Source organism: Capra hircus, chromosome 22 (assembly GCF_001704415.2).
Source record: "Capra hircus breed San Clemente chromosome 22, ASM170441v1, whole genome shotgun sequence".
Classification (NCBI taxonomy): domain Eukaryota; kingdom Metazoa; phylum Chordata; class Mammalia; order Artiodactyla; family Bovidae; genus Capra; species Capra hircus.
This window is the reverse complement of record NC_030829.1, coordinates 41,307,806-41,335,432: the sequence shown is the minus strand read 5'-3', so window position 1 is coordinate 41,335,432 and position 27,627 is coordinate 41,307,806. Positions and strand designations below refer to the sequence as shown.

General features: G+C 41.9%; 1 protein-coding gene across 5 annotated transcripts in view; it reads right to left on the bottom strand.

Annotated features, from left to right (window-relative positions):
* The window catches only part of FHIT (fragile histidine triad), a 1,556,965-nt gene that overhangs the window by 281,045 nt on the left and 1,248,293 nt on the right, over positions 1–27,627 (bottom strand). For all 5 annotated transcript variants that reach the window (XM_005695769.3, XM_018038276.1, XM_018038275.1 and 2 more), the window contains 2 exons: positions 27,041–27,186; positions 25,663–25,692 (listed from right to left, as the gene is read on the bottom strand). In XM_005695769.3, the coding sequence (XP_005695826.1) occupies positions 25,663–25,692; positions 27,041–27,186 (176 nt within the window). The remainder of the gene's footprint in view (positions 1–25,662; positions 25,693–27,040; positions 27,187–27,627) is intronic.

The following is a 27,627-nucleotide window of genomic DNA, read 5'->3' as shown; positions in this document are numbered from 1 at the left end:
AAAATGCTGAATTGCTTTTGTAGTAATTTGAAAGGAGAGTTTGGGGCTATTAGAAGAAATTCACATCAGGCATTTCTTTCCATGGCCTACTTATATTTTTCAAAGTGAAAGAATGTTTCAAGGAAAATGAAAAATCTTGGGGTACTAGGAAACTCTGCCCCATCTAAAGCTCTATTTTTCGATTTTCTACACAAAGACGCCTTATGGTGCATTTTAATAATGCAACTTGAAATATACTTTGAAAGAAGGAACAAGTCATAATCTGACCCAAGACAGAATAATGCCTCTTGTAGATTCTTGAATATCTGACTATAGGAGCCCTGCTCTTTTGTCTCATGGTAATTATATACATTTGGGGGGTTTAGAGGGAACCCGTTTGAGCTTTTTAAGTAAAATGGTGTGAGGCTCTATTTCTGGAAATGTGGAGGAAAATGAGAATATGAAATTAACAGGTAGCCTTCAAACCTGAACCAAAGACCCTGCAGGTCACCTTCAGTGCTGAATATTCCAAAGTTACCTTCATCAAAAATGTAGAAACAGCTTGAGAACATATCTGACTTTACCTTTTAAAAGTAGAATTAAAACTTTAAGGAGCTTCATGAATTTCTCTCCAATCAGAAAAGAAAATCCTCCGAATGAGATCTCTGTCTCCTTGCTCTCAGGGGCACTATCTGGCATTATAAGACAGAGGAGAAGTGCACAGTCTGTCAGCACCACATGGCCCGGTTGCTTCAGTCAAAGTGCTTTCTAATTCTGTTTCCTGTGGATTTTTATCAGTCACTAGTTCATTTAAATCAGCTATTGAATGAATACATGTGGAATCTTAACATACATTTAGAGATAGTATATTGTCTCATATTAAGCAAGCAGTCAGTGTTTCCGATTATTTGCAAGCACATGAGGGGCATCGGTTCTCACTTACGAGACCTCAATCCACTTTAAAAACTGCTTACCCCTCAACTTTCCTCCCTAATTAGAGCAATTTATTCTTTGTGAACCTTCACCGTGACTGCGTCGTGATAACTCTTGGCTAATACTCTGTGAAGAAATCGTTGCTAATAATCCACGCCAGCCTGAAGCAGATAGAGCAATGTGAGCAAAGAACTAGGTTGCTGTGAACTGGCCCTATGGCCACTAGGGGAGAAACCCTGGAAGGGTTTTTATTGACCAACATGCTTTAACAAATGACACTTAAGTGATCTATTGGCATACTAGAACAGAGGTAAGATTACTGACCTACTGAGTCATTATAAAAATAGTTATGATAGGGTTTTTGCCATAAATCAAGATTCCAGGAAATAATTTTTCATGAAAAATTTCAAACATATATAGTAGAGTCGAGAGAAGGAGTCTGGAGCAGAATAGGGCTATTGATTACATTTTCCAGATGTCTTTCCTAAAAATCATCCTTATAAGAATCAGGATGAGCTGTTTTAGGTAAATGTGGGGGTTGAGAGACCGTGGCAGACTATCAGCTTCATGAGGTTAGGGGTCACATGTGTCCTGTTTACAACATGTGTGTACAAAATGCTAAACTGTGTTTTGACCCTGGATGTTCCTTAGGAGGTACTCGGTAAACACTCAGCAAACGAATGAATGAGATTTCCTAGTACTGTCTGATTTTGCAAACAGAAAATCACAGCCTTTCTGAATTTAAACTTACAGGGTAAAACGCAATACTGTACAGGCTGTTAATGGTATTTTGGCATTTAGAAAGAGGATTACGACCTTCTTCAGGTAAAACGATGCTTCGCCCAATATTTGCTGTTTGAACTGATTTGGCCTACAAATTAAATGATCGTGAGAGAATTCTAGGCTCTATGGGGTTCTACTAAAATTCTTTAGCTAATGGAATCTTGAATTTAACTCATATTTATCACTTCCTTATAAATTCACTTGCCTTACCCTGGCTCTATTATAATCTCTAGAAGATACTGGACTTCCAAGGAAGTGAGTGAATATTCACCAAGTGAATAACAATCCTCCTGTCAATGCAGGAGGACATGGGTTCCACCCCTGGTGTGGAAAGATTCCATAGGCCATGGAGCAACTAAGCCTACAACTACTGAAGCCTGTGCGCCTAGAGCTCTTGCTCTCCAACAAGAGATGCCATGACAATGAGAAGCCCTCACACCACAAGGAAGACAAGCCCCTGCTCATCGCAATTAGAGAAAGCTCGCAAGAAAGAATGAAGACCCACCAAAGCCAAAAATTAAATAAATAAATAAATTTATTTAGAAAAAGAGAAGAAGATAGATACTTTAGTATCTATCTGAAATTGAGATGACACACCTTGGCTCTCGAATATCTTTATGAACAGACTCCAAGCCAGCTAATGAGACACCCATCTCGCTGCTGCTCCTTACATAGACATACATCAGCCAGGATGCTTAACTCACTACTGCCATCTCCGCGTCGAGGTGAATGTCTGTTCCTGCGATTACAAGTGATTCACAGAGAGAGGAACACACAGAGAAAAAGAGGCAAACACTGGGAAACGCTGGGGGCACTGGGCTCCTGGATCGAGCCATACCTGAAGCTAGTGACTCGACCTGGACTCTCTAATTGTGGCTCTATAAATCCTCCACTTAGACTAGCCAGTTTGGATATTCTGCCACTTGAAGCTCAGAGTCCTAACACATGTAATAAGAAGGAGATGAGGGGAAGGGGGAAAATGATAAGGAAGAAAAAGGAGGCAGGAGAAGGGAAACGAGAGATTTGTCCAAGCTGATAGGACTTGCCAGTATGGAATAAAAATCCAGAGCATTAAGACCAGAGTTTACTCTCTCTTCCCTGCTATGCCCCTACACAAATAGTTCTATTTTCATTCCTATACATAGTTACTTTGAAGCTAAACAAACGAGAACTGGCCTGCCGATAAGACCCCACAAATACAAGGCGTACATCAGCCTTGAGTGACTTGTATTCTGTTTTCCTGGTGTTGTACATTTAAGAATTGCTTTCATAATTAAGCTTCCCAAGGGGGATACGGATGCCAGTTTTAATTTAAAGAAATACTAATGCTAAAATCAATTTGTAGGATATTTCAGTTGGATCAATGGATGTCTTTGCCACTAAAACCAAATTATTTCCCTACTAACGCTTCTTTGTAAGTATGTACCAAGACCAATCAAACTTTCTAGGAAGCTGCTACAAAGGCAGTATTTCCATTGCCTAGATCAAATAGCCAGTGATCAAAACATAAGGTGAAATCTAGTATTTCATCCTTGAATGTGGAGCACTTGCATTTTATTAAACCACTTATTAGAGATTTTTATGGGCTTCCTGGGTGGCTTAGTGCTAAAGAATCTGGCTGCCAATGCAAGAGACACAAGAGACAAGGGTTTGATCCCTGGGTGGGAAAGATCCCCTGGAGGAGGAAATGGCAACCCACGCCAGTATTCTTACCTGGGAAGTCCCATGGACAGAGGAGCCTGGTGGGCTACAGTCCATGGGGTCACAAAGAGTTGGACACAACTGAGAGACTGAGCGTGCGGTGCGTGTGCACACACACACACACACACACACACACACACACACAAGGTCGTGTGCCTCCCTATATTCTCCATCTTCCAAATGGTTTCATGATGCTCTATGTGTAGCACAGCAGAAGAAAGGCACCAGAAATGGATGTTATCTGTACAATTGACATTGACAGCAGCTTAGTCACAGAACAGAGAGAACGTGTGAGAATCACCACCACAGCTTTGCAACTGTGTCAGCAATAAGCACCCAGGCCCCTGAACATGACAATGGGACCAGGAATGTTTCTAGATGCAATGTTGATAAGTCTGCCTCACAATTACTAACTCTATTGATGCTGATGCATTTCTTTAAAGACTGGATTTAATGATTCGACTTTTAAGATGTCCAAGTTATTAATGAAATGACGTGCTAAAACCTGAAAACAAGCAACCACAGTTAATCCTTCCAGTGGTTGCTGTCTCTAGTACTTCCCACAGGCCATTCATTATCCTCTCTTTTTCTTGTAGAACAGCTTCACTGACACAGAAAATTCTCTTACATCCAGGGAACCTCCCTAACCATCTGAATCCACAGTCTTTACTTTTGACCTTGAACTTAATGTGTGGTCCTTATGACATGCCTCTTCGCATTTTTGGCTATTTTTGTGTGTTTCACATCCTTCCTATACAACTGCAAACACCTGGAGGACAGGTACTGAGTCTTACAGAGCTTCTAAATCTGAAGCTTAGAACAACACCCTGTGAAGGATGTTACTGTTCATCACATACTCTTTTAGGTTAGTAGTAGATCATTTTTTTTTAAAGATAAAACTGGTTATACATGGGCTATATTTTTAAAAAGTGTTATGCATATTCTTAAACAACATCCAAGTGTGAGCATGTAACGCGTTTTTAACTGAAGAGAGGTGCCTACTCATCCTGTGAAGAGGAGGATTTAGGACATCTCAAATACCAGTTTACAAAGCCCTCTCTGCCTTCTCAGCTTAGACAATGTTAGCTGAGAGAGACTTCTCCGTAAAGCAAACTTCCAGATTCCATTCTCCTCTGACCCAGACAATGAAATGTTGTGGTGTAAAAGCTATCGCTGGGAGCTGTGCTTATCAGCCACATTCCGAGGAGGCTGGGGCTATAGAAACCAGGCTGTGTGAGTGAATTCAGTCGGACTCGGCCAACATTTTCTCAGTAAATGAGATGTCATGGGTCCGTATTTCCATTCAACTGTGCCTCTGATTGGATTCTAGCCCCTGAGCAAGTCACTTTTTTCCCCTCCGAGCCTCAGTCACCTCACCTTTTAAATAAAGATAAAATGCACACTTCACACAATGTTGGAAATATAAAAATGTTTTATAATATAAAACTATTATAATAGTGCCTGCAAAGCCAGGCACTACCATTATCACCTTTTTACAGGTGAGGTAACTGAGGATCAGAGCTGTTGAACAAGTAGCCCAAGGTCACACAGCTCTTAAGGAGGAGAGCCGGAATCTGAACCTTGGCATTCTGGTTACAAAGCCTTACCCTCTTCACTATTCTGCTGCATGCAAAAAAATTAAAGCAAAAGTAAAGTATTATTATTAGTACAAATGATGCTCATTATGTTTTTTAAAACGTGACGTAACCAGCAATTCTCTTAATGAAGGTGCACACACTTTTGTCAGTGACACTGACAAGCCACCGTCAAGGGAAACAATTAGAACTGAATTAGCACATCATCGCAAAAGAAGTTCCACTGACATCATTTCAGCCAAAGAACTTATTCTTCACTGGAATTTAAAAAGGAAAAAAGAAATCCATGCTTCATCTGACTGGAGGAACACATTCTTGCAGCTCTGACAATGACAAGCCTCTGAAAATAACAGGTTAAGGGAGGTGCTTCCATTGCAAAGCATGAGTCCAGCATGAATCCCACAGAGGGATTAACACCATCACGACAATTTCCACCAGCAAGTCAAATGCCAGCCCCAAGCATCCTACCATAAAGCCTTGGGGTACTGAACTGGAGCCCAAAAGAGACACGAAGGGCCAGCCACTGATGAGGCACGGCATGGCTGGTCCAGGCTCCATGGGTCAAGGATGAAGCTCAAAACAGAGCCGGCTGTTTTCCAATCCTCCCTTCAACTTGTTTACTCACTAAGCTGCTTTGACACCACACCTGTTTCTGGACTAGCCTGGAAGCCCCCACAGCACAGCAGATGGCAGAGTGTTTGCATAACAAATGTTCTCAAGGGTCAGCCTGTGGAAGTGGCTGCAGGGACTTCTGAGGGTGGGACAGGACGGGCGGCAGGGACCCTCTCGGGGGGCCACAGCACAGCCATCAATCCCAGACTTTGCTGGGGAGGCATCCCACCATGTAAGAGTTGCCTGAGTCTGAGCTCTGAGTATACTGAACTCTGCTCTTCCTTCTGACAGTGCTGTCCAGGATAACAAAAACTCATGGCTTTAAGATCAAGCTACAAAGGAGATCTTTGTTGATATTTAGTTGCTAAGTCATAATAGACTCTTTTGTGACCCCATAGAATGCAGCCCAGCAGGCTTCTCTGTCCATGGGATTTTCTAGGCAAGAATACTGGAGTGGGTTGCCATTTCTTTCTGCAGGGGATCTTCCTGACCCAGGGATCAAACACACATCTCCCATATTGGCAGGCAGATTCTTTACCACTGAGCCACCTGGGAAGCCCACAGAGGAAATCTAGTAAGGACATTAAGATCACACACACACACACACACACACACACGAAAGAACTGCTACTGCTGCTAAGTCACTTCAGTCGTGTCCAACTCTGTGCGACCCCATAGACATATGAAAGAACAAACCGTATCAATTCTAAAACCTAACTTCAAACATAATTCCAGCTAAACTTCCAATTTTGCACTCTTGAATTTAACTTGAGATTTAACTCAAGTCTAAACTTTGTAACTCTCAAATTTCCATTCCTAACTTTCAAGTTTCTCAATTTTAATGTCAAGTCATGTTTAGTCTTTTGAAGAGGGAAATCAAATTTAATAGCTGACTGGAATGAGTTCCTATGATTTGTAAGATTGGTTTAAGGTTATACCTAGTCTTCAAAGGTTAAGAAAATCCCCACTTCATGTTGTAGAGTTTGATGCCAGAATACTGTCCTATCTTGGCAGGGCTGGAAGAAATGGTTGCTCAATCATTCAATTGTTCATTAAAAAAAAAAAAAAAAAAAGAACCCATGATGCAAGAAATAGAGCATTAAGCTCCTCAGTGGAGCAAACAGCCATCTTAGGGGCCATGCTTCACAGACAACCTACATGTCTGCAGACTATTCACCCCACCCTCTTCCCCCAGTGACATCTGATAGACTACAGTTTTCAACATGAAGAACCAGCCTGCATGTTCAGCTCCTTTTGACTAGTAAGTCAAACTCAGGTTACTTGGAAACCAACGTGCTCAACATCAATAAGAATCCGGGGCCCATTAACAGGGTGAGTTGAGGGGACTGGAAATAAACTGAGATCCACCTTTACTCCTCTCCCAGGGTTTCTGTTGACTCTCTGATCAGCCTTCCTTCACCCAGGGCTGATGGCAAAACTGCTGAGGTGATGATGACAAAGCAAGTGAGAAGATGCTCTGACGGCAGGGACCACCTCTCTTTGTTCTCTCCTGTCCTAACAGAAGCTAGAAGAGAAGCTGGCCTGTGGCTGGGTCACAATAAATAACTGATACATACAAATAGAGGGCACCAAGAAAGCCATTTGTGGCCTCCTGAATTACTCACAAAATCCTATGCAGGAGGGAACTGTATTCTTATTTCAGTTTCAGGGGCAAGAAAACAAAGCCAGAGTGAGTAGCAAGACACTCACCTAAAGCCACATAACTAAGAGTGAGCAGAGCTAGTCTCAATCTTCAGAGCAAACAATTCTCATAAGTGAGGGAAATAGTTTATAATTTCAAATCTCTCAGATAGGGAAGACAGGGCTCTTTGTAACCTGCCTCAAAATTCACCCCATCAGTTTAGGTTAATGATCCTAACTATGCTAAATACTGAAGTGGAAGACAACAGTTTAGGTAAATTCAGTTGAAGAATCGGTAGATAGGTGTCGGGGGCAAGGAGAGCTCCCAAAATTAAATGCAAACCTTGTGTGTGTACCTGAATTATTCTACAGAAAATACCCAGAGCTTTCAGACTGAAAAGATTCTATGACCCTGCCAATGTTTAATGAATTAGCGGCTTATCATTAAACTATACTTCCAATTGTCACCCCAAGCTTGCTCCTTGGAAGAAAAGCTATGACAAGCCTAGACAGCATATTAAAAAGCAGAGATATTACATTGCCGACAAATGTTCATCTAGTTAAAGCTATGGTTTTCCCAGCAGTCATGTATGGATGTGAGAGTTGGAACATAAAGATGGCTAAGTACTGAAGAACTGATGCTTTTGAACTGTGATGTTAGAAAAGACTCTTGAGAGTTCCATGGACTGCAAGGAAATCAACCAGTCTTTTTTCCTAAAGGAAATAAGTCTTGAATATTCATTGGAAGGACTGATGCTGAAGCTGAAACTCCAATAATTTGGCCTTCTGATGCAAAGAACTGACTCACTGGAAAAGACCTTGATGCTCACAAAATCCTATGCAGCAGGGAACCGTATTCTTATTTCAGTCTCAGGGTCAAGAAAACAAAGCTGGAAAAGATTGATGCTGGAAAAGATTGAGGGTAGGAGGAGAAGGGGATGACAGAGGATGAGATGGTTGGATGGCATCACCTACTCAATGGACATGAGTTTGAGTAAGCTCCGGGAGTTAGTGATGGACAGGGAAGCCTAGCATGCTGCAGTCCATGGGGTCGCAAATAGTTGGACACGACTGAGCGACTGAACTGAACTGTAAGAGTTCAGTGGGCTCCAAATGCCTTTTGTATGCCTGCTATGAGGGAAATAACTAGCATAAACACTTGGTGAGTGTTAGGTATGAGAACAGTCAGTGTCTGCAAATACCCCAGGTGTGGAAAAAATCCTCAAAGATTGCTCAAGGAAGAATATATTAGTTCACAATTCACTCTGCATTCATTCACAGTGAGACCAAAGAGCAAATCTATCAATAACCAATTGATCTTGAGGATGGTTTACACCACGGGACTCCATATCAAGGAACAGACGTGATGGTCTTCAAAAATATGGAAAGGAGACAAGAAATTCCACCTTATAGCAATGCCTGCCAAGAGGATCTTTCTAACCATTTCATTTTCAATGATCTTCATCTGCAGTAAGAATATCCAGACTTCGGGAAGGCTCTGTACTTGGGGAAATCACCCTCAAGTTTAAGATATCTACAAGATGTTCCAAGAACTGCAATATACCACTTCCTCCTATGTCATCTGCAGAATCCCTTGTAATTCTAGGCAACACGTTTAACACAAAAGAGTCAGCAAACAGACAACATCTAGATGTGGGGAACCGGTTTGGCAAATTTTGGCAGGCTGCCTATATAGTTAAAGGCGCCAATGAGACCTTAAAGGAAGAAGGACACATTTCTTTCAAATCCTACAGGTTTTAAGAAAGGAGAGAAAGTACAGAATTAATCCAGAATGCCCAGACTCCAGAGAGAAAGATGAAAGAGTACACATTCCGCTCTTGCCGTGCTGATTCGCAGAAAGATAAAAGAAGAGGAAGCCAAGGAGGACAAGCAAGAGGGAGAAGAAAGGAGGAAGAGGAAATTTAAAAAAAGAGGAGGATGCAGCAGCAGCAGCTGTGGCAGCTAAAGCAAACTTTTCTAACTGAAGTTCTCCCAACTGGAATAAGATGGCTGTTGAAAAAGTAAGCTAGCCATCGCTCTAGGCATTTTACATGGACTTGTATGTGAACTAAACCTCAGGCGATAAAATAGAGAAGATGGGTAAGTACAAGATGACTGTACTAAAACACGAAGAAACAAACGCATGTAGTCAGTGCATGATCCTTTAAAGCTGGTATGATGATGATGCCGTTTGCAGAGAACAATGACGTTCACAAATCAACTCATCGCAAATTACATGCTTACCAGGTCTATTAACGTAATGACCTTGGGAGTTGACGCAGAGTCTTCTTTAACCTAACAAGCAAGCTAAATATCATCAATTAGGTTGGCAATTAAAGTTATAATTTATCTAACGCATTTCCCTCACCCAATTCCTGCCTCTTTCTACGGCTCAAGAAGCTGTTGGGTGATCAATAGCAGCTCTTAGGCTACGACACTCGCTTGTGCTCTCTCTCTCTCCCTTTCCTCTCTCTTTAAAGCATTTCTATTATGGATAATTTATTAAACCTTAAACTTCTTTCCAACTTGTAAGTTTCAGCAAAATTTAGTCAGGTTTCAACACAGAGTGTCATGGGATAATTAGGACAGTTAGCAGTAATTTATCATTTCTCAGCTGGGTTTTCAGGCTTCTGCTGACTGTCTGCAAAAGTCCGTCAGCCTGTTCTACACAGATGACTATGAAATCTCACTTACCTTTGTGCAAATCACTTTTCCATTTCACTGAAGTGAGTTGGAAGAGAGTCAGCCCATTCCTGAAAATCCAGCCACCAGTGTGTGCGTGTGTGTGCGTGTCACTGGAGTGCGTCTGAGGCCAGAGCTTCCAGTGAACTCCTATAATGGCTAATGCGTATTACAATGCCAGGGCAGCTTTTTCCACCTGCTATGTGCTAGAACTGTAAACCAGGCAGCCCAACTTCAGGTTAGATCTTCGGAAAATATGTGTGGGACCCTACAGAGAGGCCGACAGCACCTTTTACAGAGCACATATCGCCTCACATGTAGTCTGCCAAAGATGGGAAGCCTGGAGAAGGCAGAGACAATACTTCCAAGATGCTTCCGTGGAGAAGAAGGATTTTTATTAAGCTGGAGCTGAAAAGGGAGGACCTTGTGTTCTTTTGAGAGACTCATTTACTAGATGGTGAAAAATGAATGCTCTGGGTAATTTCATTTCAAATTGATTTATTTCTAAACGGGAGAAAATTGACACTTGGTGAAGAAAGTAAAAAGCAAGTCTCTAGGAAGAACCAGCTAGTCTCAGGTATAACCTAATTATCTGAACAAAGGAAATAAGAACAGAAGGCAGGGTGCAAGGTCACCCAGGAAAGTCATTCCTTGCGATGAATACCTTCTTTTTCCCCTCCCGACAGACTCCCAGAAAAGTGTAAACTGACCCCTATCTCCAGTTTATTTCTGACACCTGAAACCTAATCAAAGTTCACTTTAAAGAAAATCTAATAGTTATTCTCAATTAGATTGCACAGCAAATTAAATCATAAATTTCTCTTTCCTAGCCCTGGTTTGTCACATTTCTAAAATACAACTTTCTACCCTCTGGCACTTTATTTAAATCTCTGAGGCCAGGCTCAGAAGCAAGTTATGGATTTGATAATTTGCTAATGTGGCCACAGTCATTGTTCTGAGCCATATTTATGATTTTATTGGATCTTAGAACAATCAATAATAATCCATTGACGTCCCTGACTCTGGGGTTTTCTCACAGTCCACAAATGGGGCAGTGGATTCATTTTTAATGTACTCACTTAGCACTCCTTCCCTGAGAGAGAGTCCTGCATATATTAATAAAGGCCAAGGAATGAACGGCTTCGGTGCACATACCTTACCCTGAAGAATTAGCTGCAGGAGAAGATTTAACACAGAAAGAAGGGGAAGAATAGACTAACAGGGCCCATTTTGTACAGCACCAGTCATTAAAGTTAATGGAATTACCCTGTGGTCATGCACTAAAGGGAGCCTTTGGGAAGTTAAGCTCTTCTAGGGCCATTGATTCGCAGACTTTCACTCCACAATCCCCTTTGGCATCTGATGAGTATTGCAGATATGCAGAAACACTTTAGAAATTGTTGACTCAAACTGCCAGTTAAGCATACTAAGGAGTAACAATAACTGAATATTTTAGAGGAGATGGTCAAATAGAGGATGGTTTTCATGGACAGTAGCAGAAAGTTCAAGTCTTCCTGGACGAAACAAGATGGGGACTTTATTAAATCATGTAACCAAAAAGTCTAGATGTCGTACAGGATTCAGGGCTGGTTAATTCAGAACCCCCGCTCATGTGAGCAAGGATCCAGCTTCTTTCCATCTGTGCCATTCGGGCCTCAGCATCTGGTTCATTCTAAAGCAGCCTGGAATCCTGGGAATACTAAGATGGTGGCCAGCAGCGTCATGCTCAGTGCCTTCTTATTTACAAGCATCCCTTTCCACAAATCCTCCAGATCTGGAAACAGCCATTTCTGAAGCCGAGGGAATCCTATTCTCTAAGTGACTTAGGTCAGGCTAATCAGTCATCGCTGTGGCAAAGAGTTGGCTGAAGCCAGGGATGGGCAGCCCCGTGGGCCAAAACTTGCTCACTGTACTTTTGCAAATACGGTTTGATTGGAATATAGGCACACCCATTTTTACAAATCCAGTTACATACTTTGAATAGCTGCCTTTGTGCCATAAAGGTAATCGTATAATTGTGACAGAGATCATCAAACCCTCAGAGCCTAAGATGTTTACCACTTGGGCTTCTATGAAAAAACGTGCCATCCTCTGGATTAGCTACATGAGGTGAGCACCTGGAGCTCGAGATGGATTCGCATGCATCCTGTCTCCTTGGCTGCTAAATAGCACAGTATGAAGAGTATTCTGGGGAGACAAGCAGTGCCCAGAAGAGATATGACACCGAACTATTCAACTTCCTAGAAACTTGAAAGCCAGATCACTTTAAAAGATCCACCATACTGAGTACATGTGAAATACCCTCTGTCCATAGAATACAACCCAAAGAATAGGTACATTAAAAATAGAAGTACGACTCCTTACAGTGGTGGTGTACTTATGCTGGTAGGACAATCCTTCTGCTCATCTCTTCAAACATATCTTCCATCATCACCTCTCTCTCCACCCTGAAGCCCTGCCCACCCAGGCTCCAGCAATCTCCTTGACTTTGCCAAGCTCATCTCTGCTGCTGTGTCCTTGGCCCAGAAGTTTTTTCCTCCCCAGATCTTTCCTTGGCTGGACTCTGCTCATTCCTCAGCTCTCAATTTATGGGTCACTTTTGCAGTGGGCCTGTTCTGACCACCCTACCTGAAGCAGCCCATTCCCCCATTCCCCATTCCCCTCCCTCTCCCTATGTTCTCCTCTTTCACAGCACCATTTACAGCCTTTCTAAAACTCCTCAAAATCTGCAATTATTTTACTTGTTCATTTTCATGTAGAGAAAGACAATAAGGTGAGAGTTATTCCTTGGCCTTCTTTCCTCTCATTGTATCCCAGTTCCCTGAAGTATTGAAACACAGTAGGCACCAAATCAACACAGGTAGAAGGAATTTTTTTTTTTTTTTTAGGTAGAAGGAATTAATATGAACTATACAAATTCTGGGTTTCCCTGGTGGCTCAGTGGTAAAAAATCCTCCTGCAATGCAGGAGATATGGGTTCAATCCCTGGGCTAGGAAGTTCCCCTGGAAAGGAAATGGCAGCCCACTCCAGTATTCTTGCCTGGAGAATCCCATGGAGAGAGGAGCCTGGGGGATTACAGTCCATGGGGTTGCAAAGAGTCAGATGGGACTTAGTGAGTAAACAACAACAATATACAACTTCTACAACCTTCTTAGTCTTCCTCTCTTATAGCCCTTACTTTACCTGTCCTTAAAGATAGACAAGGACTATGCCTCAATCTTTTTGTTCTCCCAGGACCTGTACCAATATGTGCAACACAGTAGGCAATGGACAAATAAAGAATGAATCCTAGATATTGGGTTGGCCAGAAAGTTCATTCAGGTTTTTCTGTAAGATGTTATGGACAAACCCCAAATGAACATTTTGGGCAACCCAATATAAAAGCACAAGCAGGCAGGATGTTCATTTCCTGGGAGGCCGTAACAGGAGACTGTTGGCAGTGAGGGAATCCTCACCCTCAACCACAGAGAAGAGCAGTTCCAGGCTGGAAGCAGCTACTGTAAAGCACACTGGGTTCCCAGGTGTAGAGAAAGACATTGGACCAATTTAAAGTCTACAGAAGGGGGTCATTTACGGGAAGGCAGAGATACTACATGACTCTCAAGCCCACATGCCTGTCTGGGGTTCTCTGAGTCATCCCCTGCTCTGAAGTTCTTCCTCAAGAATGAGTTTCATCCCTGGTCATGTGACAGAAGAGCTGAGCTTGGAATCACATTTACTCCTTCTAAGATTAAACAGTGTCCTCAAAACTACCCTGCTGGAACTTGATCACATCTGGGAGTTCATACCATTTATAACCAACGGAAGAATTGAAACACAAATAAAAAGGTCCTGTTGGGTCGATTTTCAGGGCACCCATCTCGAAAGTATGATTAGAAAAAAATTTTTTCAGGGACCAAACGCTGACACACAGACCCTGGGGCGGGGGGCAGAGATGTGAATATGAACAGTAGATAAATGGATTTCACCACAAAGTAAAAGAATATGTGATGGGTTCACTTTGTTCACTCTATGTTGGTTATTCTTCTAAACCACTTTAGGCAAGGTCAACGTCCTAAACAACTTCATGTTTATTTTTTATGTAACAGCAGGAACAAGAAAAGCGTATTCAAAACTACAGGGGAAAGAAATGTGGGTTTTCATTATAAGAGCTGAATACAATTATCTTTATGTTGAATGAGCCCAGAAGGATTGCAAACCATCCTTTTCATCCTTTCCCTCTGTGGTGTGGGATTAATCTGATTCAGAAGGCTTCTAGCAATTTATGTCTCTCTTTCCCTCATCCTGGTGGATGAGCAGCTCTTCCAGCAAGAGGATTTGCTATGAGACTGAAGGTGTAGGATTGATGTTTCATGACACATCAGGTTAAAATTTCAAAACTATCCTTTCTCAGCACTAACATACTTCATGAATAAATTGGAGGAGAATTTCTCACTGTGTTTGGCCCCACAGCCATTACACATTCTCACCAACCCCATGTTTTTCACTCAGATGTCATTAGAAAGGTCATTATTTGAATTCTTCCATGTACGTGCTTCTGCACCTTGCCATGTCTATTATTCATTATCCTGCCTTCCCTCTAACCCAGGCTTGGTCATCAAACCCTTAAGTCTTCTAGCTGCTTTTTAAGCCTCGAGAATTACTTTAGTAATGGCTTTGGCATAAAGGACAAACAGAATAATTCAGGATGAATTTGGGAATAAGAATCAGATCTAGGTCATCTAGATCAAGAATCAAAACATATTAATATTAAACAAATACAACAGCAGTTCATAAATCTGGGTAACCGCCAGAATCAATTGCAAGTATAGGTCACATAGACTGAGAATCAAAACATATTTAGGTACACAGATAAAATGGCAGTTCATACATCTGTGTAACCATCATAAACAACTGGGGTCTTTTCAAAACACATTTTTAGGGGCCCCATCATCAGAGCCCACTCATTGGAAAAGATGCTGGTGCTGGAAAGATTGAGGACAGGAGGCGAAGGAGGTGACAGAGGAGGAGATGGTTAGATGGCCTCATCAACTCAATGGACATGAGTCTGAGCAAACTCTGGGAAATGGTAAAGAACAGGGAAGCCTGGTATGCTGTGTCCCATGGGGTTGCAAAGAGTCAGAGATGACTGAACGACTGACAACAAAATCAGAGGTTTGAACATAGGAAGGCTGAGCACTAGTTATGTGCTTAAGATAAAGACAGAAGAAAGAATGGATGAGCAGAATCATGTCCCAGTGGAAAATTCTTCTGATGGGATGCCTGTGAAATAAAAATTATAGAGATGGTTTCCTATATTTCTTCATAAAATATAAATAATATAATGGAAACCAAGGACCATATTAGGTAGGCAGTGAAAGCTCCCAAAGGTGGGTTGTCCAGGGTGCTCCTTCCGCCTGGCCCTGAACTCCAAGGGCATCTCAACACAGTGCTGCCTGTTTCACTGGGCAATATATAGACCCACACATTTCACACTCGAAAAGACGTCTCCTTTCATATTTTATTATTTTTACTGAGTACTGAAACAAATGTTTTCAGTTTTGTCTGGATCTGTTTGAGCTGAAATGTCCAGTTTCCTTTATTTTTAATTAATTAATTTTTTGGAAATGTCCAGTTTCAACCAAAGCACCCATATTTTAGGGGCTTTCATTCCCTGTTCTGTACTTCAGGTGCGTAAATAACCTCAGATATGCAGATGATACCACCCTTATGGCAGAAAGTGAAGAGGAACTAAAAAGCCTCTTGATGAAAGTGAAAGAGGAGAGTGAAAAAGTTGGCTTAAAGCTCAACATTCAGAAAACGAAGATCATGGCATCTGGTCCCGTCACTTCATGGGAAATAGATGGGGAAACAGTGTCAGACTTTATTTTTGGGCACCAAAATCACTGCAGATGGTGATTGCAGCCATGAAATTAAAAGACGCTTACTCCTTGGAAGGAAAGTTATGACCAACCTAGATAGCATATTCAAAAGCAGAGACATTACTTTGCCAACAAAGCTCTATCTAGTCAAGGCTATGGTTTTTCCTGTGGTCATGTATGGGTGTGAGAGGTGGACTGTGAAGAAAGCTGAGTGCCGAAGAATTGATGCTTTTGCACTGTGGTGTTGGGGAAGACTCTTGAGAGTCCCTTGGACTGCAAGGAGACCCAACCAGTCCATTCTAAAGGAGATCAGTCCTGGGTGTTCTTTGGAAGGAAGGATGCTAAAGCTGCAACTCCAGTACTTTGGCCACCTTATGCGAAGAGTTGACTCATTGGAAAAGACTCTGATGCTGGGAGGGATTGGGGGCAGGAGGAGAAGGGGACGACAGAGGATGAGATGGCTGGATGGCATCACCGAATCAATGGAGGTGAGTCTGAGTGAACTCTGGGAGTTGGTGATGGACGGGGAGGCCTGGTGTGCTGCGATTCATGGGGTCATAAAGAGTCCGACACAACTGAGCGACTGAACTGAACTGAATGTGGCCTGTGACAAATTAATCATCTGAGAAGACTGAACTGACCACTCATATTTAGTCAAAACTATTCAATCCTTGTCACAGGATTCATCGGAACAAGTTTAACTACTTTTTTTTTTTTTTAAACAAAATAAACATTTTACCCAAGCCAGTTATTTAGATGTCACAGGTTTAAAACTTTAAAATGAAGTGGTTACATGGAGTTAGAGAATTTTGTCCTAGACCTGAAACATATACAGCAAAGTAGTGAGAGAATAGTATCTTCACTGATTACTAGTACTTAGCACCTAGTATTTCACAGCAAAATGACAGAGAATAAGTGCCCCAACTGCATCAACAAAGGGAAGAAGGTGACTCTGAATAATAATGCCTTACATTTACTTAGCACTTTAAAGTCTATAAAGCACTTTGCCTTTCACAGTATATTTGATTTGACAGTGAGTAAAATAAACCCCCAAACTCTGAGCATCAGGTGGAAAAATAGTCCACCGAAACCTGTAAAACACTGACATTAAGAAAGCATCAAAATATTTGCCACATTTTTGTGTCACAGATCCCCAAATAAATTTAACAGCCAATACCCACTTTGCTATATGTCAGGACCTCCAATTACTAAAGGAATTTGTTTGGTAGCACTAACGAAAAATTAAACATCTAAAACATATAATTCTGCTGTAAATTGACATCCAGCAATAAAGTAGCATTTAGGTTAGTTAACCTTCACCTGTATATAAAATTACAGAGAGAGTCCCCTGGGTAGTTTTAGATGGAAGTCACATTATTCTAAGCAGAGAAAAATAATGCAGATGAATCTGTGTTGAGGGAGACAAAATATTTACAAAACATCTCCTTAGATACCTTTGGCTATGCTTATAGAGTGCAAAGCAGTCCATCCTAAAGGAAATCAACCCTGAAAATTCACTGCAAGGACTGATGCTGAAGCTGAAGCTCTAATAATCTGGCTACCTGATATGAAGAACCAACTCATTTGAAAAGACCCTGATGCTGGGAAAGATAGAGGAGAAGGGGGCAACAGAAGATGAACTGGTTGGATGACATCATCAACTCAATGGACATGAGTTTGAGCAAACTCTGGGAGACAGTGAAGGACAGGGAAGCCTGGCGTGCTGCAGTCCATGGGGTCACAAAGAGTGGGACACAACTGAGCGACTGAACAACAGCAACTGAGTGCGAGGTGTTCTGAGGATCAGCTCAGATGATATAATGGAAAATCAGGCTTTCAGACAAGCCTGGGTTTGATTCCCAACTCTCCTATCTGTAACTTGTGTTGTTGTTCTTATTGTTGTTGTTAAGTGACTGCCTCCATAAACCTTAGTCTAAGCATAAACTATCAATGCCCTATTTTTAGACTCATGAGGATTAAGTGAAAATTATAAACTAATAGCAAATATTTATTGAGACATTCCTGTGTCAAGTGCTATGTCAAAGACATTTACATGTATTGTAATCTGTTTGATCTTCACAACACCCCTATGAGGCAGGATACTATTAAGACCCCCATTTTAAAACCTTATAAATAGATGAGGCTAAAAAAGGTTGACTTTCGCAAGAGTCATAGAAATGATAGGTGATAGCTCTGGGAAGGAAACCAGGCCATCTGGCTCCAGAGTCCTCCCTCTTCAACAGGAGTGTAGTCCTGATGACATTTCCCTTCCACCCTCACTCCATCTGCAGCATTCCCCTCCAATCCACCTAAGCTGCCCTTGAGTTTAAGAGAACGGGGGAAAAATTAACAAATAGAAATGGAGGAAGACCGGGGAGTTTGGTTAATTTTCCTTTCAGTGCTTTGACCCAAATGGCATCATGCAATTCAAGATTAACTAAGTAGAAATAGAAAAACTCAGTGATTTGATACTCACTTAGAAGAGGGTTTAAGGTTTTAGAAGAAAGAAAGGGTTTAGAAAAAGAAAGAAAGGGTTTAGAAGAAGAAAGAAAGAAGAAAGAAACTTTCCCACAGGGGAAAGACAGGCTCATTTCCCTCCTCCTCCCTAGAAAGCCAGGGATGAGGGCTTTTGCCTCCAAATCACCAGGCAGGGAAGGAAAGTCAAGGGGAAGGATGAGATTGGAGGTGTCCACTCCCACCTGTACACCCAACCCATCCCCTGAACACCAAACTGAATTTCGATTTACAAAACTGACGCAAACTGGGTTCATTTTCAGAGCAGAGATGCAAGTTGTAAGGCAACTGCAGAAGATAAAAGTGATTGCATCCTGAAGGTACTAATTCTTCAGCAGTAGACACAGGCATTAGATATAAACATAGGCAAAGTGATTTTTCTCATGGCTTTAATCAAATGATAAAAGTTCTCTGGCAAATTATAGTTCTCATGAAATTTCTTTCCAGATGAAAATAATAAATACCAGTCAAGTAAGAATCATTTTGATTAAGATGTTGGTTTCTCCTTTCTCTGCACACCAAATATGAAGAATTCTTCTGGATTGGAAAGCAAGCTGCTGTGTGGACATCCCACCACATCCCATCACTTCTTTGCTAAGTGGCTCTGCACTGGAGAGATCTGTATTTGAACATCACTGACCGTGTCTGTTAAAATGCAGTGCCCTGGGTCTCACATCAGACCTACTGAGCCAGCAGAGGGGGCAGACAGGTTTCTGTTCTATTGAAGCCACTTAAAGCCGTGGTGAAGTACACTGTTGGTTCAGGAGCACAGCTTACTCATTACCACCAAGGGATACAGCAGAGGTTGAAAATGATCGGGGCTGAGATTTCATACCCCAAGTAATAAGGCAGATGTCTGAATGTTCAAGTGGTCAATTTTGTAAGTTCAAACTAGATATTCAAACTATGCAAGTGATATGATCAGAACAAAGTGGTTTTTTTTCCCCCAAGAATCTAAGCTAAAAGGCAGTAATTAATAGTGAGAGAATTCACTGTATGAATAAATGAGCTAGACAGGGCTTCAAATAACCTGTATACCACAAATAGTCTCATAAAGCGACACCTTAGCCTGTCTTAAGGACAAGAAAACTGAGAGTAAGATTAAAATGAACAAAACCATGGACTTCCCTGGTGGTCCAAGGGTTAAGAATACGCCTGCTATTGCAGGGGACAATCACACATGTCTTGGCGTAACTAAGCCTGTGTGTCCCAACTACTGAGCCTGCACTCTAGAGCCCTAGAGAGGCAGCTGCCAAGTCCACATGCCCGAGGGCCTGCGCTCTGCAACAACAGAAGCCACCACAGTGAGAAGCCCGCACACCACAACTAGAGAAGAGACACCCGCTCCCAGGGATGGGGGAGCCTGGTGGGCTGCCATCTATGGGGTCGCTAGGAGTCGGACACGACTGAGCGACTTCACTTTCACTGTTCACTTTCATGCATTGGAGAAGGAAATGGCAACCCACTCCAGTGTTCTTGCCTGGAGAATCCCAGGGACGGGGGAGCCTGGTGGGCTGCCGTCTATGGGGTCACACAGAGTCAGACACAACTGAAGCGACTTAGCAGCAGCAGCAGCATGTCACTAGAGAAAGCCCGCACAAAGTAATGAGGACCCAGCACAGCCAAAAATTAATTAAGTAAGTAATTAAAAAAAAAGAAAGAAACATGCATAAGGCCCTTGGAATAAGATGTGGTGGGCTGGGCATTTCTATTCCCATCTTCATATTGGTTACTTCTCATCACTCAACATATTTGCTAGGGTTTTCCCCCATTTGAAATATGAGGAAATAAATGTTCATAGAGGTTAAGAGGCTGGCCCAAACTCATAAAGCTAAAACTTCTACAGAGCCTCTTACTGATGTCAAAGTGTATTAGCTCCTAGACTTTACTTAGAGCTAAAATGTCCTCTAAGTTCATGAATTGCAAAGATTAGCAAATCTTTTGGAAGGGACCTAAGAAACTCTTCAGTGAATGGAGAGCTTGTTTATTGCTATTTTAATTTGTAAATCACATTTATTTGAAGAACTTCTCTCTTTGTTCTTCCGGAAGCTATCCAAAAAAGGAATCACTAATGTATCAATAGTTAATAAGGGACACTTCCCACAGCGTTAGCACTATAAAATTAAATATCTAAGTAGAGGATTCAAGCACCATAAACACAGAAGAGTGTAAGCAAGCATATTTTATAAATAGCTCTTATAAAATTCTAAATTACCTGCCTGCCATAAATCTCTCTCTTTAATACACCTAAAGCACTCTCCCACCTAAAGATGCACATAGTCATTGCTGTAAAAGCTCACATTAAACTTACTCAGTAGCATCTCTTTTAAAGGACAGAACATTGCCTTAATGATGTGGCTAGTCGAAATTACATTTTCGAGTATGATTTGGGAATTGGATTAGTGGAAATTCTGGTCTTTGTCAGTGATGGCAGAGTAAGGGAGACTCTTGACAGAAACTCCAGAAAACCCACACCTCCACATTGCACAACACATCATCTGCTTCTACAAGTTAGGAGGATAGATTCATTCTATCATTAGCATCTCCACTCTCCTCCCCATACCACCCAAGAGAGCCACAGTAAACAATGGCAAAATGCAGGTTCTCATGAAGCTTACATTCTCCAGGGACTAAAGAAACAATATGGTACAGGAAAAAAAAAAAGTAGCATACCAACAAATAAAAGACAGTTGAAGAAGACCCTGAAGGAAATCAAATAAGGCCTGGACAAAGAACGCTGTCTGCCATTAAGCCATCAGCTATTGCAGCAGCTCCTACAGTGTACCCCAAGGGGAATTCAGGAAGGAGAAAAAGTGGATATTGGCCCTAGATAGTAAAGATGTATACCAAAGGGATGATTTCAACAAGCCAGACTCTTGCACCTTCCCACACATTGAAGAAGCAGCAAAATCACTACCCTGAGATGAAGGGTTTTTTTTGGTGTGATTATCAGTAATCTTTTGATGTTCTACTACATTTTTTTCCAGGAAAACTCCTATATATCCTGACTTCTTTTCTTCTCTTTGGAACAGTTCATCTGAGCTATCTGAGAGGCTATCTTCCCAGGCTATAGTCCTCAGTAGGGTCTCAGAATAAAACATAATCCACAACTGTTAGGTTATGGGGTTTTGTTTTTAGTTGACAAAGGCAAACAGGATAGGGAGTGTGGGGCTTAGGAGGGCTACTTCAGATGGGAGGGGGTGTCTGGGAGGGCTAATGATAAAGCAATATCTGGTTGTATATGAACATGAGGAGGTGCTGTACACTCAGTTGCTCAGTTGTATCTGACTCTGTGGTCCCGTGGACCAGCTCCTCTCTCCATGGAATTTCCCATGCAAAAATATTGGGGCAGGTTGCCATTTCATACTCCAGGGGAACTTTCCAACCCAGGGATTGAACCCTCATCTCTGTGACTCCTACATCAGCAGGTGGATTCTTTACCACTAGCACCACATGGGAAGCCCCTGGTAGGTGGTGATACATATCAATAGATGCATATGGTGGTGCATGGTTGGAGGCCAGAAAAAAGGGATCATTTCTTAAGCCTGTAGGATATTGAAATTGCTTCACCAATCACCTGGTGGATAACGGTGCCCTCTTATTTTAAACTCAAATGGGAGAGTGAATAATCAGCTGAGAAGAGGTCACTTTTTTAGTTTGATATTTTCCTTTCCTGGCACAAATGCCTCTCTGAGTAAGCTAGTCCACCTTGTTCTTTGCAAAGAAGAATTTAAAGCCCACAAAACAAAAAATCCTAAAGGGGCACCATGTTCAAGAGGCTCACTCAGTGGTGCCCCTCCGCTAACAACAATGGTTGCTTCAGAGGAAGAGACCATTACTGGGCTTATTGCTATTACCACGCAGTGTGAGACAAAAATGCTTCATACTCCAGGCATTAGGTGGCATATCAAGAGACAGAAGCCAAGATGAACAAAACAGTCACTGTGGTTTCCATGGCAGGTTGTCAAATACTGCCTCATAATATTCGACTGTGTGAATTTCAAAATCTAAAACGCTCAGTCATATTTTGTTTTCAAAACCCAATAGCTAGGGGCTTCCCTAGTGGTTGAATGATTAAGAATCCACCATGCAATGCAGGGAAAACAGGTTCAGTTCCTGGTCTGGGAAGATCCCACATGCCACAGAGCAACTAAGCCCGAGCAGCACAACTACTGAGCCTGTGTCTCGAGCCCAAGAACCACAACAAGAGAAGCTACCGCAGTAAGAAGTCCTGCCACAACTGGAGAGTAGCCCCTGCCCACTGCAACTAGAGAAATGCCTGCACAGCAATGAAGACTCAGTGCAGCCAAAAGTAATAGTAAATAAATAACTGGAAAACCAAAACCCAATAGCTAGATATTGATGGTGCAGTTTTGCTCTCTGGCAGGGCTGACTTCTGGCTTCTTTGGGTCAAGGTGATGGGGCCACCACCACGCACTATTTTATCACCGTGGAACAGCAACACTAGTAAATATCTACAATCTGAGAAGACTCATAGGATGCGCAGGTTAACAGCGAAGACACAAAAGCCCCAAACACAAAGATTCTAAATCAGTAGATTTAGAATAAAAGCGGAATCAACCTTTCTATTAAAGTAACATGAAAAGTAATTCTGAGGTAGGTAGCATATGACTGAAGCGACTTAGCAGCAGCAGTATAAGAATCATACTTAGAAAAAATAGATTAGACAACTTTTGATACATAGGCTTGTTCTGAAAGGACAGTTTTCAAAACTTTGTCATCCACTGAGGTTATAGTTGTATGTATGTGCATGCTCAGGCAATTTAGTCACATCCAACTCTTTGTGACACTACGGACTGGAGCCTACCAGGCTCCTCTGTCCCTGGGATTCTCCAGGCGAGAATATTGGAGTGGGCTGCCATGCCCTCCTTCAGGGGATCTTCCCCACTCAGGGATCGAACCCATGTCTCCTGTATTGCAGGTAGATTCTTTACTGCTGAGCCACTGGGGAAGCCCAGTTGTATGTATAGCTGACTCTTAAAACCTGGGGGCTAACAGTTCCAAACCTCCCTCGAGGTGGAAAATCCATGTACAATTTATAGTCAGCCCAGATACATGCACTTCTGCATCTGCAGATTCCACCAGCCACTGATCTGTATCGCTATAGTATTTACTACTGAAAAAATGCCCCTGTAAGTGAACCCTCACCATTAAAACTTCTGTTATTCAAGGGTCAAATGCATGTAGATGGTTTCTTTTAGCCATTTAACATTACACAAAGGGTTTGAGATGGCCCAGCTAATTCATATGGGAGAAATCCTGTGATCACATAGGAAACAACTGAAAGATGTCCAAAAGAATATAATCTACCAAAAACTGTAAAGAAAAATAAAAAAATTTCCAGAAACTGTAATCTAAAAGCAAACAAACAGCTGAAGCTAAAATACAATGGTAATAATGATAAGAACCACATTCAACAATTTATATCTGAGTGCTATACTCCAAGAATTACTCCATCATCACCACCAAAGCTAACAAAATCATTAGACATTTTAGCCAGATCACTGGGACATGAAAAAGTTGTCACTACTAGAGTCAGAGTCTACAGCCATGGTAGTCAGCTGTACTAGATTCGATGCTTGTTGGGGTTTTTTTGCCTTTTTTTTTTTTTTTAAGTTTTATTGTCATTTTAAATTGAGATATAATTCAAATAACATAAAAGTTACCATTTTCAAATGCACAGTTCAGCAGATTTTAAAAATATCCCTAATGGTGCACAGCTCTCACCACTAATTCCACCACTAATCATCCCCAAAAGAAACCCTTACTCAGTCCTCATTTCCCATTCGCTTCTTCCTACAGCCCTTGGTAACCACTAATCTGCTTTTTGTCTCTATTCAGTGCCTGCTCGTCTAGGAAATATTTTAATGTTCCATTCAGAATCCTAAAATACCATTTTGAGATCGTATAACCTATATATTCATATACATTTCAGCTGAGTATCCTTTGTACACTCTATCAACCTATGCCCGCCTCTTGACAAGATCTGAATTTCTCCCGTTACTCCTATGCTTTTGCAGCGTTACTGTGAATGGCTGAAGGAATTTCATTAAATAGATACTGCACGGAGTAAGCATCTAACTCATCTGCTAGTTTGGGGATTTATATTTGAATATTGATTTTTTTAAAAAGTCTAGCAACTGGGTCTCTGTATTTCAAAAAACAATTTCAAAATGAAGCTGCTCCTATTAGACTGTTGTGGGGTTTTTTGTTTTTTATCATTTGCATATTTGGAAGCCAGGCACAGAGGCTGAGAAAAGCTGAGAATTCCATCTTTATCACACTGTGTGTCTGGAGTAAGCCTAAGCTCTTTTTTATCATAAGGAATTACATTTGCTCCTTAAAGAACTTCCCAGAGATGCTGTGTTAAAAGCCCTGTGGTAGCTGTGTTAAGCATTATAGCCACATGCAGATGAGCATCAAAGGCGCATTAAGTTTATTTGGCATCGCTTGGAACCAAGTATTACCTTAGTTGCTCACAGCCAGTCTCAAAGCCATAAAACCTTATTTCACAAAAATGTAACATTAACACCCCAGTTAGGCTTGCTTCTGATTTCTAACATGGAGGTGGGGAAAAAAAAGAACTTTTCTATGATTTTGGCTTAGGAACTAACTGCATAGGAATTTGCATTTGTATGAAGGAGACTGAAACTCAGCTTCAGAATCATCCAGGATTCCATTCTCTTATTTTATTTTATTAAGAAAGCAGAGACTCTCCTAATAAATCCTCTTTCCCTCTTCTGGCACACTTAAAACCCATTTCTGAGCTCCACTGCCTACATCACATTGACCTTTGGTATTAAGTACAAAGGGAGGAAAAGAGTAGGTGTGTGGGTGGAGAGAAAGAGAACAGAGGGGAACACAGGTCGAGGAGTGAGGGGACAACCCAAATGTGGGGCCACTACATGAGCAAGCCCTCTGCTCAACATTAGCAGAGCAACAATAGATGGCACAGAGAACTAGAAGGCTGTCAGAGGCGCCCAGGCCTCACAGGGGACACAGCAATCCGAGCCCAATATCTGTGCTGCTTCCTAGACACCACCTCCCATGAGCTCCCTGGACTCTGGCTTGCATTTCAGAACTCCATGATCTAGTTTCTGTTTGAGCACTTGGACAATAATAATTTTACTACAAAAGGTAAATGTCTTGTAAACTAATGGGAAACATATTGCTTGGCAAAGTTTATAATGTCAGGATTTATGGCTCTAACGCCGAGGGTCTCTCTGACCTCGAAGATAACATAGTGAAACTGTAATATGCTCTAAATGACTCAGTGTGATTTTTTATTAGTTCTCGTAATCACCCCCTATTAATTTGTATGCACATAATAAGCACTCACCTTCACAGTCTGTCCGGCTTCGGGGCCATCCTAGAAATAGGAAAACAAAACAAAAAAAAGGAGGTGAGAACAGATAGATGGTATCTCCTGCTTATTCAGAAATACCGCCTATTAATAATTTAGATCCAATTTCATTGTGTGTTAATTTATAGTTTCCTCATGGGGACCATGAGCTTCAAATGTGTGGAAACTGACAGTCCTCCATTTCTGTCTGAGAGTGAGAAGTGATGTATAAAAATGATACAAATTGTCCAGTGAGCCAACCCCCTTCCTACTTTTCATGCTCTTTGCTTTTGGCTATGGTTTTAATTGCGTTAAAGGAAATGTTTGGGGAGGTGAAGTATCATACCTTTTGGTTATCTTTAAACCAGATGTAGTTTAATTAATGTCTGATGACTTAAAGTCTCAACTTAGGAAATCTGCTATAAACATAATCCGTTGAGCAAGAATACGGGCTCTCACCTGGCAACAGCCGGGAAAGTGGGCCCTTCCTGGCTATTCTGACCTTGAGAGAAAAGGTGGAAGTGTTTTTCTAGCTGGACTCTTTCCCTAGTCTGGGTTCTCCCCTGGGATTTCTAAAGCTATTTTGACAAAACTATTTGTTGAAATAGTTGAAAATAAGCAAACAAATCCAGTCATTAGCCATGATAAAAAGCAAAAGTAAGTGTTCATCTGGTTTGGAATAGCAGAGCAAGCACTGTTTTTAAAATCAGAAATTTCAAAATTAAACTAGAACTCTGCAAATTTAGGAAGTCTTTCGACTCCTAGGACCCAGATTACTTGGGGTGAGAATGTGTGCCTGCTGTAGCCGAGATGAGGCACCCTGTGTCATCAGTGGTTTTCACACCTGTTGGTTCTCAGTCCATTCGTGGGTCCTAAAGTCACCCTGATGGGTTGTGATCTGCACTGCTGACAAACTACAGGCAAAAGAAATCACGTAAGAGGAGAAAACAACACTACTGTGTTGGCCAAAAAGCTTGTTTGGACTTTTTCTTTTTTATGACATATTACAGAAAACCCTTAACGGACTTTTTTGGCCAACCCAGTGTCAGGCTGCATGGCGTGTTCAGTTGCTCCGTCATGTCCGACTCTGCGACCCCGTGGACTGTAGCCCACCAGCCTCCTCTGTCCATAGAATTCTCCAGGCAAGAATACTGGAGTGGGGAAGCCGTTCCCTTCTCCAGGGCATCTTCCTGACCCAGGAGTCGAACCCAAATCTCCTGCGTCTCCTGACCTGGCAGGTGGATTCTTTACCACTGAGCCACCTGGGAAGCCAACATTACACGGCACAAAATGGGGAAACATTGTCATGGGAGAGAGTTCAACGTGAAAATGTGAAAAGGATGAAGACTAATTTCTGAGCTCTCTGTATACTCACCTGCATGGAAAACGTGAGCGAGGTGCCCTGGAAATGCTTCTCCACCACCGTGCCGACTCTCTGTGCTGCCTGAAACAAGTCAGTCACTTCTTCGGGACTCATGTCTCGGAAGCGCTCCACTGGCCGGAGGGGACACACGAGCACATCTGCAGTGAGGTCTGTTAAGGTACATTCTGCTTGCTTTAGGGAACGTTTTCGCCAAGAAGTTTATACCCATAGCACTGAATCAGGCCCAGGGCCTGAACTCACAAAGGCTAAGGGATGAAAGAACAAATATTTACCAACCACTGAACTCTAAGGACTTCAAACAGAGCTGACAAACACGGCTAATTATACTCTGAAGGAGAAGCTGCGGTGCCCTGAGAAAGTTCTTTTAAGAGAAAAAGACATCAGTGTTCAAAAAGGCTTAAGTGCCGACTGAAGTAATTATGCCACGAGGCCCGATCTATTCTGGACTGTTATCTCCTGAACTCTGTTCTGAAGCTCAGTCTTCTCAAGCAGCCAAAGGCTCTGGGTTGGAAAAGCAACTGGAATATTTATGTGGTTTTTCTATGGAGAGCATCATGGTTAAGACTTTAACATCAAAA